The sequence below is a fragment of the Octopus bimaculoides genome, chromosome 3 (assembly GCF_046866305.1).
Source record: "Octopus bimaculoides isolate indiv1 chromosome 3, ASM4686630v1, whole genome shotgun sequence".
Classification (NCBI taxonomy): Eukaryota; Metazoa; Mollusca; class Cephalopoda; order Octopoda; family Octopodidae; genus Octopus; species Octopus bimaculoides.
The window spans coordinates 167,097,828-167,116,737 of record NC_142930.1 but is presented as its reverse complement, the minus strand read 5'-3'; the positions used below and the strand labels follow the sequence as shown (position 1 = coordinate 167,116,737).

Below are 18,910 nucleotides of genomic sequence, written 5' to 3'. Positions count from 1 at the left end.
TAGCCTAAGAGATTTGATAGGAAAGGGTATTCTCATGGGTGGTATCACTGTAGTTTTGGCTAGGAATTTCAGACAAACCCTTCCTGTGATCCCAAAAGGTACACAAGCAGATGAACTACAGGCCTGTCTCAAGTAATCCCATCTGTGGAGGCAAGTGACTAAACTGAACATGACAGTTGATAGGAGGGCCTAATTATTTGGTGATCAAACTACCGGACTGTTTTCACACCAGCTTCTGAAGATAGGGAATGGGCAACTACCATATGCCAACCAAAGGCAACAACACCGGCTACCCTGCGGTGAGATGGTACCAATTGTCAATGATCTCATAATGCATGTGCTCCCAAACATTGCACAATACTATAGCAACAATCAATGGCTCTGTGAGCGAACCATCTTAGCTCTACGTAATGATGCTGTCGATTGGCGGACCAATTCTAATTGTGCTTTCCATTCCTGGATCGAGCGAAGTGTTGTGTTCTTGAGCACAACATTTCATTTCACGTTGCCGGTAAAAGTGAAAAATCCTGCAATAGACCAATGGTTCTGGAAAGAATATATTTACACCAGAGACACCAGGAACCCGGTCCTACGCTCCTTACAGAGCGATGTGGACTAACCAAGTACTAGCGGACCAATGCAAACCGTCCTACTAAGATATTCAATGATGCATCAACCAATGGTATTTAATATAACAACCAGGACACTTGTAGATAAAACAACTGACTTGAAATACCATGACCTTCTGTGGAGGGTGAAAACATAATGTTAAATATAAGACTCTACCGTCGGGCCCAGGACGGACTAATTCTTTCAAATCTGTCTTGTGACCTTCCGGTTCTGAGGATTTCTCTGTCATAGGGATTTCCTCGCTGCTCTCCGCTTTTTCTTTCAATGTCGAATCCATTTTCGATTCTATTCAATTATTTACTAAAATAAATCAGAAAAAAAACATAAATAATTAAAATGTAAAATCAATACGTTAGAAATGTTATCATTTCTCATTAATAACTTTCTTTCGTGGTTAGTTACATCTAATTAAATCCAAGTCAATTAAATGGTATATAGATCATGTAAGTACAGGCTAATGAGAAATGTCAAAGAAGAAAACAAGCTTCAAATATTGGCACAATGCCAGCAATTTGGGAGGAGGGGAGGTAAGTCTATCCCATCGACCCCAGTACATGAGTGAGACCAATTTTATCGACCCTCAAAGGTAAAGTCGACCTTAGTGGAATTTGAAATCGGAACGTAATGGCGGACTAAAATACTGCTAAGCATATTTCCCGGCGTGCAACCTATTCTGCCAGCTCTTCGCCCAGCACAAAATATCGTTATTCAGACTTAGGTTGAAGCAAAGATCTTTGAAGAAACATCTTTCATAAAACTTTTCTTTTCAAATCAGGATGATGCTACTGCAGACAAAGAATGCCACAGTTCTTGGTTAAAGTGTCTTGGATTTCTCTGAGACGTGGTTCTCCTAGAATGTTGTCAAGATATTTCTGACATCGCTTTTCTTATCATACCTAGGGTACCCGCAATAACAGGAACATTTCACGTTTTAAGATGCCACATCATTTGTATTTCAATTTCCAGGTCCTATTATTTACTTAATTTGTCAAATTCCTTTACAGATATATTTTTATCAGTGGGAAGACTTACATCTAGTAGTCTACAAGTATTGTCTTCCTTAATGACTATGTCTGGTCAATTAGCCTGGATCGTTCTGTCGGTGTTGACTGGAAAATCCCAGAGGATAGTGGCATCTTTAACTTCAACGACTGGCTCAGGATGATGTTCATACCTGTAAGCAGGTGTGCCAATTTTGTAATGTTCAATGTCCTTCTATGTTATCTCTGTCATATCTCAGCTCCTCGTTGCAGTTTCGAGACACAACAGTTTTCTCGACAATTGTACTTTCTGCAGTATTCTTCCAGTGTTGTCTTGTAGTTTCAACTTCTCATGCCAGGTGTTTGTGTTCCTTTGAGATGCTTCCAAATGCACCAAACACGATGGCTGTCAAACTCACTTTTAAGATTCTATGGTTATACGCTCCACTTCGAATGATAGCTCTTCATAACTTTCGATTTTCTCATTCTTTGCCTTCACACTCTTCCCATCTGCATTTACTACCACCACCACCACCACCACCCCGCCACTACTACTACTACTACTACTACTACTACTACTACTACTACTACTACTACTACTACTACTAGGTATAAATGATATAATTTCTCCCTCTCGTTAAGGTCAAACAGATGGACCAATCTTAAAGTTATTTCATTATTTATTTCAGCTTCTCGTAAATGTTTCAAAGATATTACGCCGATTTTAATACTCTCTCTCTCTCTCTCTCTCTCTCTCTCTCTCTCTCTCTCTCTCTCTCTCTCTCTCTCTCTCGCTCTTTCGTATTTCACTAATCCTTAACTATCTACCTTCAATAGCTAGGCAAGTACACGCCTGACAAAGCTAACCTACGTGCACTATAACACGGCATACAAACACATATCTTATAAATGCTCGGTGACAATTGCCTGGAAGGCGGTGTCCTGCTGCATATAACAACGAGAAAAGATATCAAAAACTAACAATAACATATGCCAACCTATTTAATAAATTGAAAGTGACATCAGATGTACATAACTTGTGTGTGTGTGTGTGTGTGAGCGTATGTGTATGGGTACGTGTGTGTGTACCTCATATATATGTATGTATGTATATATGTATGTATATAAATATATGTGTGTGTTTGTAAAATATATACAAATGTGCCTGTATGTGCGTATATGTAGATATGTGTGCATTGGTACAATTCGGCATTGTAATTCACAGCGCATGTGTATGTATTTTGAGTCAGATAAGTGATGGACGGGAAGTTGTTGTTGTTGTTGTTGTTGTTGTAGTTGTTGTTGTTGTTGTTGTTGTTGTTGTTGTTGCTGTTGTTGTTGTTTAAGTCCACGTCAACTTTGATCACGAAAGCCTATAATTAAAGGCATTCCAACAGTGACCGTCGCAGTTTCTTCCCTATGTATTTGGAAGTCAGAACCACCCTGTCCAATTTGTCTCTTTTACGATGTTCAACTGTGATTTTGGGGGACATTTGGCTGTCATTTCAATCCCCTAGTAACTCTTAATAGGAGCTGTCCCTCTGGTGGTGTAGCATTGGAAATGTATCGGCATAGGGCCACCTTAATTAGGGGAAGTTTTAGATCGAAACAAAACAGGAATGATTTAACAATCCCAGATGCTGTTGGACGACGAAGATTCAATTATTCGGTTGATAGAATTCCCTGCTTCTGAATCAACATATAAATGGCTGAGTATTCCACAGATATGTGGACCCTTAATGGGATTCTCAGATACAACTAGCGTGACACAGTGAGTAGCAAAGCGAGATCTTTTAAATTATGGTTCTGCAATTAAACTGACGGTCTCTGACAACCCAATTTGCTCACAAGCAGGAGGTCGACCCAAGACTATAGAAAACGGCACTTGCCTAAGATACCACACAGTAATTCCAAGTAATTCCATATCAGTAATTCTAGACATCAGAGTCACAGACAAACTGGCTTAGTACTATGGCTCCAGCTACAGGGTTATCGTTCAAGCGGGACCCTCCACGATATTTAAATTTGCAGCGAATATTCTTCCCTTTTATTATTGGTAAAAACTGAAGAGGAAGCAATTTGGTTGAAAGAAAGTCAAGGGCCACAAACCTAATACATATCTTCGAGGACGTCCTGAAAGGGTACGCAAGTCGCAGCCAGTGGCCAGTAGCAAGTGGTCACCAGATGTAATTCTCTGGTTTTCCTACGAAAAAAAAAACAAGAATACAGTTCAGAATAAATTAAATTAAACGTTGAATATTTACAATTCTTTATCAGCAGACGATATCTTTTCCTTGTCGCTTGTTTCAGGCATTAGACTGCGACCATGCTGGAGTACAGCCTTGAAAAATCTTTAGTCGAATGAATCGACCCGAGTATTTCTGCTACTTATTTTTTCGGGTTCCTTTGCTGCTGTTACGAGACGTAAACAAACCAACACCGGTTATGAAGCGGTGGCGGGGTACACGTATACAGTCACACACACACATACACACATACCACATCATAACTACCAATTTATTACCTTATCACGACAACCCACGGCACATTTATTTACTGCACAACGCCAACCCCATTTATCAAACACTGTGGCCCTTCATATCTTCCTACTGGTCAGTACTCCACCAGTTTTGTCCTGCTATCTATCCCTGACAGCAGATGGGTTTTTCCCCCACTAACCCATTAGAAAAAAGTTAGGTCAGAGCCTGCTCCTCCGCAGCCTGGCTCTCCATCGTCTACGACAATGCTCTCCAGTTGATCCGATCAACGGAACATGCTGCTCGTGAAATGAACCTGAAAATGAATGAGTACTCCATGGACACAAGTCCTCTTAACGTAGTTCTCAGAAAAATTCAGCGTGACACGGAATGTGGCGAGGCTGGCCCTTTGAAACACAAGTACAATTCATTTTTGCCAGCTGAGGGGACTGGAGCAACGTGAAATTAAGTGTCTTACGCAAGGAAACAACACCCAGTCGGAAATCGATCTCACCTTGCAGTCGTCAGCCGAATTATTGACTACTAAACTATGCGCCTTCACTGCTCCCAACAATATAAATTCACCAATAGGAAGTCTCCCCACTGTTTCACTGATTGCTGTAATACTTCGTGAGTGGGGAGCAAAATTTACAACGTTAGGAGAAAGTGACCTCCACCTCCTCACTACAAACTGGGCGGCACTTACCCAGTGTCAAATTTGCTACAAGATTCTCTACCTCCTTACTTCCACTTCTCAGTCGTTCTGGTTATGTTATCTCTCCTCCTGTTGTCCGGTTTAATAACAACTCTACACAGTTCACATTAAGTAAATCTCTACTTTCTTGTTTACATTCAACCACGTTCACCATCAGCCACGAAGGAAGGTTATAAGTTTGCGTATTTCTGATTTGTCTGTGTGTGTGTGTTTGTGTGTGTATAAATCTATTGTTGCATTTGTGTATATGCTTCTGAGAGAACATGGCTCTATGTGTGTGGTGGGTGTATGGGTGGTAGGTTCAGCCAATTCCAATGAGAGACCAAGCGCAAACCACATGGTTCTATATAACACTCAAATCAATTGGGTTTCCGATATGTGATTCAAACTTCAAAAGTGGTGGTCTCTAACCTTTATCTCGTCTTTTTTATGCCCACAAAAATCATTTCTTGTAGATCTTCACCGAGGTTCTTTGGAAAAGTTTGTACAGGAACCAGAAGACTTCAAATAAGGTGAAGACATTTACAAATCCTTAAGTGACTTAATGCTTAGGGTGTTACGCTCATGGTCGTAGTTTCGCTCGCCAGACTGAACGACGTGTTGTGTTCTGGAGCGAAACATTTCATACCCTGTTGTTTCTGTCCCCTCACTTGTAAATGTGTAACCGTTCGATGGACTTGTGTCTCGTTGAGAAGGAATGCTAGGGCTTCGGTCATTTATACGCCATGGAAACCAAGTAACTGCCCTCTGAGCTTTAAGATTCCATTGAGGACTAACAAGTCCTTAAATTTTTAAACAAATTATAAACAATCCCATGAATATGTAGATTAATAGGGGCTATTTGTGAACCCCTAAAGTGATTATTTCCAACAGTTTTTTTTTTCTTTATTTTGTTGCTCATCTCGATGCAAACATTGCAATATAGATAAGCAAACCAAGGCAAATAAATGTATTTCTGCTGTGGATGTTGTCTGGTCGAGAGTCAAGATACGAGAATGAATTTAGTTTTAATCAGTGATTAACCCAGTAAATCGGTGGAATTACCAGTAATTAGGAGAGACTTTTCGTATTCATAGATGTTGTAAATGATGACAAAATATCGATGACTGATTATTGAGCTTATCGCTTCAGGGTGGTTAATCTATCTTGTCTACCTGACATTTCAGAATGTGAAATCGTTCTTAACTATATAATACCTATCTATCTATCTATCTATCTATCTATCTATCTATCTATCTATCTATCTATCTCTATCTATTTATCTATCTATCTATCTATCTATCTATCTATCTATCTATCTATCTATCTATCTATCTATATCTATCTATCTATCTATCTATCTATCATCATGGACGGACGGTAGACACATCGGCTCCCATGTAAGTTGCATTTTTCACCTCTTAAAAGACCTATTTTGTTTTAAAATTTTGTATAAGTTGTGTATAACACAAAATACTTCGTGAACATATATTTTTCAAATCGGAAATAGCTCTATTTAGAGCCTTATTTCCAAAAATTCAAACATATCTTCCTCGTTCCTAGCCATATTCTTTAAAACGAATATGGCTAAGGTTTTCAACGAGGCCGACTTCCCGCTCCTAATGCCAGAGGCGAAAACACTTAATGCCGTTCCGCATGAACGCAGACAAGTGATGAAGAAGAGCAATGATTCTGAGTCAACTGCTGCTGCCTCAACCACCACCACTACCACCATCACGTGTACAAACTCTGCTGCTACAGCAGTCTTGCCTGCCACCGTCACCAGTGACAACAACAACAACAACGACAAAGACAACAACAACAACAGCAACAACAACGACAACGACACAAATGTCCTTGCTAACACGACCACTGTCCTCACCACTGCTACTACCAGTGACAATAACAACAGCAACAACAACAGGACACCGACCTTCAACACCAACACCACCACTACTTCGACAAACTCTGCCGCCACTACCACCACCTTTGAACCTGGCAGTACCAACACCACTGTCAATACCACCATCAACAACTACAAGACGAACAAGATAAACAACACCACAAACGCCACAAACAACATATCTGCCAGCATCACAAAAACAAATTTTGCCGATGCAACGAAAGAAAAAAGAACAATATTAACATTCACCCAAAAACAAATCAATGACACAAAATCCCTTCTCACGAAAGAAGGTGACACTGTACAAATACACATACCAAAAGCAATTATTGAAAATACAAATAAGAAGCACATATCATACAGACTTATCAACAAGAAAACGAAGCGACCGGAGAGTTTCTCCACCCAAAAAATTGAGATTTGTCTCAAACCGATATGGCCCTTTCAAAGTCATGTTACTTGGGGACGAAAATTTGCCACGGTCCTAGTACGCTTTAAGAGCGAACAGTTAGCGAAGGAATTTTCAACACTCTCTCTCCACACAGATGACTTGGTGATGATACCGAGTTATCTTGGACAGAGAGTGACGAAGGTGACAGTAAAGAATGTCCCTTCACAAGTGGAAACCCAGTGGATAGTAGGTTCTATATGCCTCGAAATGGAGGAGGCAAATATATTAGAAATTGCTACTGCAGAGGAGAAAAACTGGGAAGGGGGAAAAAAAGTCGAAGTCCTCCTCCATATCACTGAAGAGGAGTGCCAAAAGATCCCCACACACATCCAACTGGCAAAGGACCACAAGTTATATGTAGTGGTGGAAGGAAGGCGGCCACGTTGTTATGTATGCGGCAGCGAGGCACACCTCAAGGACAGTTGCCCAACCGCCGCCAACCAAAAAAAGCAACAAGGGCAACCACCAAAACCCGGAAAAAAAACCCTACTACCAACACCACCATCAACAATCAAAACAAGAGAAACACAAGCAACACTGGCAACTGAGAAGACAACAGCATCTGCAAAAACAACAAGTGAGGAAGCAGGGGAAAAGAAAGAAAATTCCAAGACTGTTTCCCCCTCCCCCACATCACACACACCTCACACAAATAACAAGCCATCAGCACCAACAAAAACAGCAACACAACCACTCACACAAGCACACACAGACGCTCACAATTTGCCCCTACCCCCTTCCGATTCCTCAGAACCTTCGTCGGAAGATGAAAGTAATGAGGAATGGCAAATAGCCCAGAAAGGAAGGAGGAAGAGGAGCAAGAAAAGAAAAGCAAACACAAACAAAGCAGGGAGATACACAACTCCCGAAAACACTCCAGACACCAACACAAGCACACACAACTACAACACAAGCAACAAAACCCCAAAAGCAAGTACACACACAATGCTCACTGCCATCAACACAAAAAACTCAGAGTTGATGGAATACATCAACACAAAAACAAACATAACAAACGAAGACATAAAAACCAGCAACCACCCATACACAACACCGCCAGAACACATCAAAATACTACACATAACACCAACCCTGCACCACACACTAAAATCTATTTTTCCAAAGGCAGTTGGCAAATGCCAAAAATACCTGGCGAAAAAACTATATAGTGATCTCCTCGAAGAAAACCCGAAGGAGGAGACACAAAAACTCTCAAACGGTAAGTGACTCTCTTTATAAAACTTTAACACTCAAATCAAAATGATGCTCAAGATTGGTTGTGTAAATGCGCGTGGCTTGGGGTCCCCTTGGAAACAAGGGTACCTCCTAAATGACATAAAGTCACATAAACTAGAAATCATAGCCATAAGCGAGACCAGACTCCATGATACGCGGGCCCTATCGTCCATGTTTGGCAGACAGTTTAACATTTATTTTTCTCCCTGTCTGCCGAGAATGGGCGGTAGTGGCACGGCGGTACTCTTTCGCAAGAGTCTGGATCTCGAAGTAAAGACAGTATTCATAGACCCGGAGGGTAGATTGGTTGTTCTGGATGTCGATGGCAGCGATGGGTGTGCTTTTCGACTCATATCAGTATACGCACCACCTTTAACAGGTAGGCCGGATTTCTTTCGACGTCTAGAAGTATTCCTAGGAACGTCTCGTCCTTTACTTTTAGTGGGGGATTGGAATGCTACCTTGGACACGCATCTAGACTATGTTGGCAGAGATAGGAATAGACGGGGATGCAAATGCCTCAAAGACCTGCTCAGACGCTTTCAACTGTCTGACAGGTACCGACTCGATTACCCGAATGCGCCAATGTGGACATGGACAAACCGCATCGGGTCGTCGAGATCGTATCTAGATAGAATACTGTGTAGGAGAGTAGATAGAGATAGCATAGGGTGTCCACAATTTCACATAGTCAGCTACACGGATCACAAACTTGTGACGTGTACGCTAGACTTAGATAAGACACATAGGCAGGGCTCCGGTTACTGGAAACTAAACGCGTCTTTCCCGTCGAGACCAGTTTTCAGAGACCGGATTAGCACGTTAGTAAAGAGGGCTTTGACAGGAGCCATCATCAATAACAAATGGTGGTTTGCCCTCAAGAGAGCAATAAAAGCAGAAGCGGTTAGGTATAGCAAAGCACTAGCCATAGACAGAAACAGAGTAGAGGGTGAACTAGTTAAGAAGCTAGAAGAGGCAATTAGAAGTGGCATCGCATCCGACGTTTTGGCGGCGAGGTTGGCCCTTGACCAACACTTCAACGCCAAACACGAAGGGTGCGTTGTCAGGGCTAGGATGCGTGCTCTAAGAAACGAAGGTGTTGGAGCCGCACGAGAGGCCCGGGTGGCGGAGGCGCAACAGGGCAACAAAGCCACCATTCGGTCTCTGGTGGACGAACAGGGGCGCGAACTGCTCGAGCCAAGCAAAATGTGTGAGGCCTTTCAGCGGCACTTTGCTCGACTGTTTGGGACGAATGGCGAGCGAGAACGCAGGGTGGACTTCAGTGCCTACCTGCACAGCCTGCCACGACTCTCGGCAAGAGAGGCGGAGTGCTGCGAAGGTGCCATCACGGCGGCGGAAGTGAGGGACGCGATGGCGGGATGCTCGAGGGACAAATCTCCGGGTTTGGATGGTCTGCCCTACGAGCTTTACAACTGTAAGCCAGACTTGTTTGGAGACGTCTTGGTGGCGGTGTACTGCAACTGGCAGCAAAACGGGAGCATTCCCGGTTTTGTGAGTCGAGGAGCCGTAACGCTGCTGAAGAAAGATCCAAACAAGGGGGACGTCATAGATAACTTTAGGCCCATCACTCTGCTCAATGCAGACTTGAAAATTTTGGCCAAGGTGTTAGCCAAGCGGTTGGCGCTTGTCATCGAGAAACTGATCGGCAAGGCGCAAACGTGCGCGGTGCCGGGCAGGAGCATCCATGACAACCTCCATCTGATGCGCTACATCATAGAGAGGGTAGTTAAGGAACCTGGCATGGGTGGGGCCCTGATCAATTTAGATCAATCGAAAGCTTTCGATAGGGTAGACCATCAATACTTGGAGGCTGTCCTCATAGCAGCCGGCTTCGGTCCCATTTTCCGCGGCTGGATGGCTGCCTTGTACAGAGGCATCCGTTCGGTAGTTCGCGTCAATGGGCATCTATCAAGACCCTTCGACATTGCACGTTCGGTCCGTCAGGGATGCCCCCTCTCGTCGCTTCTGTACGTGTTGACTCTCGAGCCACTACTGCGGAAGCTGGCGACGCTGAGGGGCATCCCGCGAGAGTTGGGATGCGGGACGAGCGTGTCGGCATACGCGGACGACGTCACCGTCATAGTGTCTAGCCAAAAGCACATCGAGCTTGTCGGCGAGACACTGAGAGACTACGAAGCGGTAACGGGAGCGAAAATCAACCGGGATAAGTCAGTGGGCTTGCGGCTCGGCACCTGGAGAAGCAACCCCATGCCGTCAAGTAGCGCCTCCGTCGTGGGACGTTGGACTGACGGTCCGGTTGAGATGCTCGGGGTCTGGTTTGGTCCAGACCTCCAAACGGAGAAGAACTGGGACGAGATAACGAGAAGGGTGGCCACTCTAGCCCGGCAATGGGCCGAGAGGAAGCTTTCCCTGAAAGGTCGGGCGGAGGTGGCGAACACGTACATCGCGTCCGTCATCTACTACCGCCTGACCGTCGTTCCTTGTCCCGACCCTACCATCACCAAACTGGAGCGCATCCTCTTCCGCTTCTTGTGGAAAGGAAGCGTTCCGATGGTTAGGCGATCCGTTTGCTGCCAACACCCGTTAAAAGGAGGACTGGGCATGCCGTGGTTGATGATGCGCAGACACGCGCTGAGACTGCGACATCTCCGGCTCTACGTAGACAGCGGTGAACAGGTGTGGTCACCGTTTGTGCGGCGCGCTTTCCCGCAGCTCGTCTCCATGACCGAACTGCAGTCATGGATCAAGAAGAGGCCGAGGAAGGGCGAATGGCACCGCGAGTGTCGCGCTGCTCTTCGGCAACTCCAACAACCCGGGTCAACCTTGAGCGACTGCATCACAACTAACGCATTCTATAGTGGATTAGTGGAGGGAAGGTACGACGACGATCTCGGGGCGAACCTGGGCGTCGACGAGGAATACCTGACCCGCCTGTTTAAGACGACCTTCGGGCCGGGACCTATGGACAACTTCCAGAGATCCCTGGCCTGGCAGTGCTATCGAGAAGCACTACCCGTTCGGGATAAGCTCTACAGGCATGGCTCGAGAAACACGGGGCCGACCTGTCCGAGATGCCGGCAGAGCGACGAAACCGTTCTGCACGCACTCGTACAGTGTCCCACCATTTCCGAGCTGTGGGCTTACGTCGAACAACTGCTATCGCGTGTGGGACGAGTCGGTCTATCAGCCGAGTCTATCGTGAATATTGTCGCGCCTCCTTCCTTTAAACGGGAAGGAAGAGCTATTTTCATCGTACTTGTGGCTATGGCGAAAGAATGTGTATGGTGGACGCGTCTGAAAGGTCTAGAGACAAAGACTTTCCTCTCTGGGCAATCTCTCATCAACTTCTTCAAGTATCACCTGAAGAGGAAGTTGAGAGTAGAAAGGGAAGTCTTGTCTAGTGAATGCTTCAAAAAAAGATGGGTGAATGTAGCAAGGATGGCACGTGTGAACGACGGAGCCATCTTGAGCATAACCCTATGAACAAGAAAAAAAAAAATAAAACAAAAAGGCAAAAGAGAGTCACTTACTGTTATAGTTTCTTCAATGAGAATATTGACCAAGGTTACCGTGGTCTTTTCCGTGGGCTTTTCCTTCCACGGCTAAACCTAAACTGTCCTCCCCTCTTTTTACACGAGAACATTACTGTGTGATACACGATCCCTATTGATCGGCCTTTCCTTTTCTTTTTTTTTCGATCCCTTTTGATCGAACTGCCCCTTTTTCCCTTCCTACGATCCCTTTTGATCGACACCACCAATTTTTTTTTTTTTTTTTTTTTTTTTTTTTTTCCTTCCTTCCCCCTCCCAAAAAGAAAAGCTCTACATTGTATTTGTCCCATCTTCGTTGAGCCCTGTGTGGCTAATAAAAGAAATGTATCTATCAGGGCTAGGATGCGTGCTCTAAGAAACGAAGGTGTTGGAGCCGCACGAGAGGCCCGGGTGGCGGAGGCGCAACAGGGCAACAAAGCCACCATTCGGTCTCTGGTGGACGAACAGGGGCGCGAACTGCTCGAGCCAAGCAAAATGTGTGAGGCCTTTCAGCGGCACTTTGCTCGACTGTTTGGGACGAATGGCGAGCGAGAACGCAGGGTGGACTTCAGTGCCTACCTGCACAGCCTGCCACGACTCTCGGCAAGAGAGGCGGAGTGCTGCGAAGGTGCCATCACGGCGGCGGAAGTGAGGGACGCGATGGCGGGATGCTCGAGGGACAAATCTCCGGGTTTGGATGGTCTGCCCTACGAGCTTTACAACTGTAAGCCAGACTTGTTTGGAGACGTCTTGGTGGCGGTGTACTGCAACTGGCAGCAAAACGGGAGCATTCCCGGTTTTGTGAGTCGAGGAGCCGTAACGCTGCTGAAGAAAGATGCAAACAAGGGGGACGTCATAGATAACTTTAGGCCCATCACTTTGCTCAATGCAGACTTGAAAATTTTGGCCAAGGTGTTAGCCAAGCGGTTGGCGCTTGTCATCGAGAAACTGATCGGCAAGGCGCAAACGTGCGCGGTGCCGGGCAGGAGCATCCATGACAACCTCCATCTGATGCGCTACATCATAGAGAGGGTAGTTAAGGAACCTGGCATGGGTGGGGCCCTGATCAATTTAGATCAATCGAAAGCTTTCGATAGGGTAGACCATCAATACTTGGAGGCTGTCCTCATAGCAGCCGGCTTCGGTCCCATTTTCCGCGGCTGGATGGCTGCCTTGTACAGAGGCATCCGTTCGGTAGTTCGCGTCAATGGGCATCTATCAAGACCCTTCGACATTGCACGTTCGGTCCGTCAGGGATGCCCCCTCTCGTCGCTTCTGTACGTGTTGACTCTCGAGCCACTACTGCGGAAGCTGGCGACGCTGAGGGGCATCCCGCGAGAGTTGGGATGCGGGACGAGCGTGTCGGCATACGCGGACGACGTCACCGTCATAGTGTCTAGCCAAAAGCACATCGAGCTTGTCGGCGAGACACTGAGAGACTACGAAGCGGTAACGGGAGCGAAAATCAACCGGGATAAGTCAGTGGGCTTGCGGCTCGGCACCTGGAGAAGCAACCCCATGCCGTCAAGTAGCGCCTCCGTCGTGGGACGTTGGACTGACGGTCCGGTTGAGATGCTCGGGGTCTGGTTTGGTCCAGACCTCCAAACGGAGAAGAACTGGGACGAGATAACGAGAAGGGTGGCCACTCTAGCCCGGCAATGGGCCGAGAGGAAGCTTTCCCTGAAAGGTCGGGCGGAGGTGGCGAACACGTACATCGCGTCCGTCATCTACTACCGCCTGACCGTCGTTCCTTGTCCCGACCCTACCATCACCAAACTGGAGCGCATCCTCTTCCGCTTCTTGTGGAAAGGAAGCGTTCCGATGGTTAGGCGATCCGTTTGCTGCCAACACCCGTTAAAAGGAGGACTGGGCATGCCGTGGTTGATGATGCGCAGACACGCGCTGAGACTGCGACATCTCCGGCTCTACGTAGACAGCGGTGAACAGGTGTGGTCACCGTTTGTGCTGCGCGCTTTCCCGCAGCTCGTCTCCATGACCGAACTGCAGTCATGGATCAAGAAGAGGCCGAGGAAGGGCGAATGGCACCGCGAGTGTCGCGCTGCTCTTCGGCAACTCCAACAACCCGGGTCAACCTTGAGCGACTGCATCACAACTAACGCATTCTATAGTGGATTAGTGGAGGGAAGGTACGACGACGATCTCGGGGCGAACCTGGGCGTCGACGAGGAATACCTGACCCGCCTGTTTAAGACGACCTTCGGGCCGGGACCTATGGACAACTTCCAGAGATCCCTGGCCTGGCAGTGCTATCGAGAAGCACTACCCGTTCGGGATAAGCTCTACAGGCATGGCTCGAGAAACACGGGGCCGACCTGTCCGAGATGCCGGCAGAGCGACGAAACCGTTCTGCACGCACTCGTACAGTGTCCCACCATTTCCGAGCTGTGGGCTTACGTCGAACAACTGCTATCGCGTGTGGGACGAGTCGGTCTATCAGCCGAGTCTATCGTGAATATTGTCGCGCCTCCTTCCTTTAAACGGGAAGGAAGAGCTATTTTCATCGTACTTGTGGCTATGGCGAAAGAATGTGTATGGTGGACGCGTCTGAAAGGTCTAGAGACAAAGACTTTCCTCTCTGGGCAATCTCTCATCAACTTCTTCAAGTATCACCTGAAGAGGAAGTTGAGAGTAGAAAGGGAAGTCTTGTCTAGTGAATGCTTCAAAAAAAGATGGGTGAATGTAGCAAGGATGGCACGTGTGAACGACGGAGCCATCTTGAGCATAACCCTATGAACAAGAAAAAAAAAATAAAACAAAAAGGCAAAAGAGAGTCACTTACTGTTATAGTTTCTTCAATGAGAATATTGACCAAGGTTACCGTGGTCTTTTCCGTGGGCTTTTCCTTCCACGGCTAAACCTAAACTGTCCTCCCCTCTTTTTACACGAGAACATTACTGTGTGATACACGATCCCTATTGATCGGCCTTTCCTTTCCTTTTTTTCGATCCCTTTTGATCGAACTGCCCCTTTTTCCCTTCCTACGATCCCTTTTGATCGACACCACCAATTTTTTTTTTTTTTCCTTCCTTCCCCCTCCCAAAAAGAAAAGCTCTACATTGTATTTGTCCCATCTTCGTTGAGCCCTGTGTGGCTAATAAAAGAAATGTATCTATCTATCTATCTATCTATCTATATCTATCTATATCTATCTATCTATCTATCTATATCTATCTATCTATATCTATCTATCTATCTGTCTGTCTGTCTGTCTGTCTGTCTGTCTGTCTGTCTGTCCGTCCGTCTGTCTGTCCGTCTGTCTGTTTGTCAGTCTGTGTGCACACACACACGCACACATATAATGTTTCTTAGAATGGGTCCAAAAGAACAAGATCTGGTCCTATTTTACTTTTTTCTTACTCGTCAATCGGTCAATTCTTTAACCGCTTAAGTAATCGATTGTTTAATGAATCATTCATTTAGTCAATCAAAGAGTTATATTTGATATCTTGAGTATTGCTGCGATGGTGCACAAGCACCGGTTACGTTGGACTGGACACCTTATTAGAATGAAGGATAGCAGGATCCCTAACCAGATGCAAAATGGAGAACTTGTGAATGGAAGGAGACTCCGGCAGAAACCAAGGCTGTGATTTAAAGACTGTGTCAAGTCCTCATTAAAGATCTGTGATATGCAGGAGACTGACTGGGAGAACAATGCCTGTCATCGCTACAGATGGAGGAAGCAGGTTAAGGAGGAGGGGGTCGACACTTTTGAGAGAGCACGTATTCAGCATGAAGAACTTACGCGTACGGCTCGAAAGGGTACGGCTCGTATAGTGAATGGGGAAAGCTTAATCTGCAATGTTTGCAGTCGTGTATGCTTGTCCATTAGCCACCAATGGAGCCGCAAATGCAAAATATAAATATAAGACCTAGAGCGCACAATGTTCCTGAAGGTCAGTATTGGTCTTCCTCAGTCACGAGTGGACGGCCATCATCATGTACATATATATAGAGAGAGAGGGGGGGGGGAGGGGGGGGGAGAGAGGGGAGAGGGGAGAGAGGGGAGAGGGGGGAGAGGGGAGAGGGGAGAGAGGGGAGAGAGGGGAGAGGGGAGAGAGAGAAATATTAATATTTCTAAGTCTCTCTAAAGGAGACTACGGCAGCGGTACTGGATATTAATAGTTATCGCCAAGCTAACATGGCAATCCAGGAAAATAGGATGAATGCTGCCGTTGATTAGCTCCAAGAGGCCATCGCCTCTAGCTAGCTATGTGACACATGAATCTGTGTCCATTACAACCTTCGAACAGGGGAGATCAGCCGCTTCCCCTTGCTGGTCTGGCATCTACAGACTAGGTTCGGGGTATTGCCCCTTATCAATATAGAGCAGCCGAATCCAGCAGGCGTCGCTACTGACCGTCTGTACGAAGGATTGTTTACCAAAATTCAGTGGAATACATCTACTGGTTTTCAAAAATAGAAATATTAATATTTCTAAGTCTCTCTAAAGGAGACTACGGCAGCAGTACTGGATATTAATAGTTATGCCCCATTGATAAGGGGCAAATATCCTGAAACTAGTCTGTAGATGCCAGACAAGCAAGGGGAAGCGGCTGACCTCCCCTGTTCGAAGGTTATAATGGACATAGGTGCGTGTGTCACATAGCTAGCTAGAGGCGATGACCTCTTGGAGCTAATCAACGGCAGCATTCGTCCTATTTTTTCTGGACTGCCACGTTAGCTTGGCGATATATATATATATATATATATATATATATAAATTAAGGTACTCAGAAACCTGGATGTTTGTACATTTACAGATTTTTATTAATGTCACATTAAATGAAGCGCTTTTCACCTAGTCGTGTAGGTTTTTCAAAATGTTTTGAAAACAATTTGAAAAACCTACACGACTAGGTGAAAAGCGCTTCATTTAATGTGACATTAATAAAAATCTGTAAATGTACAAACATCCAGGTTTCTGAGTACCTTAATTTTTTTCTATATAATTTCTGTACATCACCTCCAAACCTTCAAATATATATATATATATATATATATATATATATATATATATATATATATATATATATATATATATATATATATATATATATATATATATATGGATATATACATACATATGTCAACCATATTTTTATATACCACACCCAAGATCTTTAATTGGCCTCAAATACGTAACATGAAACTCAGTTTTAAACAATATCCGCCATAGAGCCAAACTGAATAAGGGATGACCCGTTCATCAAGCTGACAATCAACAAGGTTTTAATTATCATTCTACATTAATTGTTTGACAAGATATAATTATCGGAATATGTGAGGAATGTGGTGTGGGGGGACGGGGTGAGTAAGAGAAGGGAAATCCACTGAACTTCAGAGACTAGGATAAAGATAAATACAAAATATTAGCTTATCTTTAAAAATATGAGAAGGCGATTTTGTTTTCTTTTCCTTGTTTCAGTCATTAAACAGCAGCAATGCTGTTTAATTATCTTGAAAACTTTTTCATCGAATGAACCGACCTCAGTACCTACTTTTTCAAGACTAGAACTTGTTCTTTTGGTCTCTTTAACCGAACCGCTAAGTTACGGGGATGTAAACACACCAACACAGGTTATCAAGCTGTGGCTTGGTGGGTGAACAAACACATTCACTAAGACGCACACAGGCTTCTCTGAGGTTCCATCTACCAAATCCGGTCACAAGGCTTTGGTCGGCCCGGGGCTATACTAGAAGACATTAGCCAAAGGTGTCAAGCAGTGGGACTGAACCCGGACCCGTCTTGTTGCAAAGCAAGCTTCTTACACAGCCGGTAAAAATTAGAATACCATCATCACCATCATCATCATCATCATCCTTTCTCAGGAACACAGTGACGAACGTAAAAGTCAAGATGGCGGAACCATCTTGAGGCCTTGGGGGAAGCTGAGGTCGGCTACGCTGAATAAAGTGATACCTCCATCCCATAATCTATTTGATACTTTAAATTTTGAATGGTTTATTGTTTTCTTTTTTTGTACATACATACATACATACTTGCATACATACATACATACATACATACATACATACATACATAATTGTATATATATACATACATACATACATACATAGACATACACTCAAATATATATGTAAATACATAGGTTTAACATCTAGAAACCATCTTGAATTTCTCTCGAAAAATCTGTCATTCTCTTCGTAGTATCTGATGAGATGCACCTGTCCAATGCGGCCACAAAACTTTAAGTCGTGCATAGCTGAGTCAAACTGTTATTAAATGTATAAAACCTATCAAATGTGTTGAGTGTTACCTTCTTTCGTTTGTTTACTCACTCGTACACATATACACATACATATATTTATATTTATACCTATATTTGCATGTATATTAGTTGCGACGCCCTGGCATGTATGTTCAACATAAGCCAATAGAATAGATTTTAATCCATTTATTACTTTATGTAAGTCTCAAACATTTATTTCACTATAGATTTTATTACATTTACACTTTATGGCCTTATACTTTTAGAATTTACCCTTATACAATTTACTCCAAGCATGAGAAAAATTTGCAAGTTATATTTGCGAACAAACCTTTGTTCGATGTTTGACACGTCGTAATGAAAACGTTAGCATTTTATTATCTTTCATTTAATGCCTCTCTTATATTGTATAAGTGTTTGGAGAAAAGAGAGTTGTAACATCTTAAGGAATATCATATAAAGAAGAAGGCTGAACTGAAGGAATAGTGAAGAGAACGCTACTGGTGCAGCAAGGAATTTTAAAAGTGAAATCGTGTGGGATGTGTGTGCGTGTGTGCGTGGAGGTTGGGTACAAATGCACACGTATACACACACACTCAAAGATACACATATACGTAATAACTATTTGACTTAGTTCCACATTGCATAAACTTACGTGTGCGCAGAGGACGCATTCGTCTCGTGAACGAGTTAGCTCCATCCTAAGCATCCACGGATGTTGAGATAACGTCGAGCAGAGTCAAACAGTTATTAGATGCATGTAACTCCAATCA

At 44.5% G+C, this 18,910-nt stretch overlaps 1 protein-coding gene across 4 annotated transcripts in view; it reads right to left on the bottom strand.

The window, feature by feature from the left end:
* The window catches only part of LOC106867636 (sialin), a 75,114-nt gene that overhangs the window by 31,789 nt on the left and 24,415 nt on the right, over positions 1–18,910 (bottom strand). For 3 of the 4 annotated variants that reach the window (XM_089349996.1, XM_089349998.1, XM_089349999.1), the window contains exons 2-3: positions 3,720–3,813; positions 787–930 (exon numbers count right to left, since the gene is read on the bottom strand). In XM_089349996.1, the coding sequence (XP_089206122.1) occupies positions 787–907 (121 nt within the window). In that variant the 5' untranslated portion in view covers positions 908–930; positions 3,720–3,813. The remainder of the gene's footprint in view (positions 1–786; positions 931–3,719; positions 3,814–18,910) is intronic. The other variant, XM_089349997.1, reaches the window with a different exon arrangement.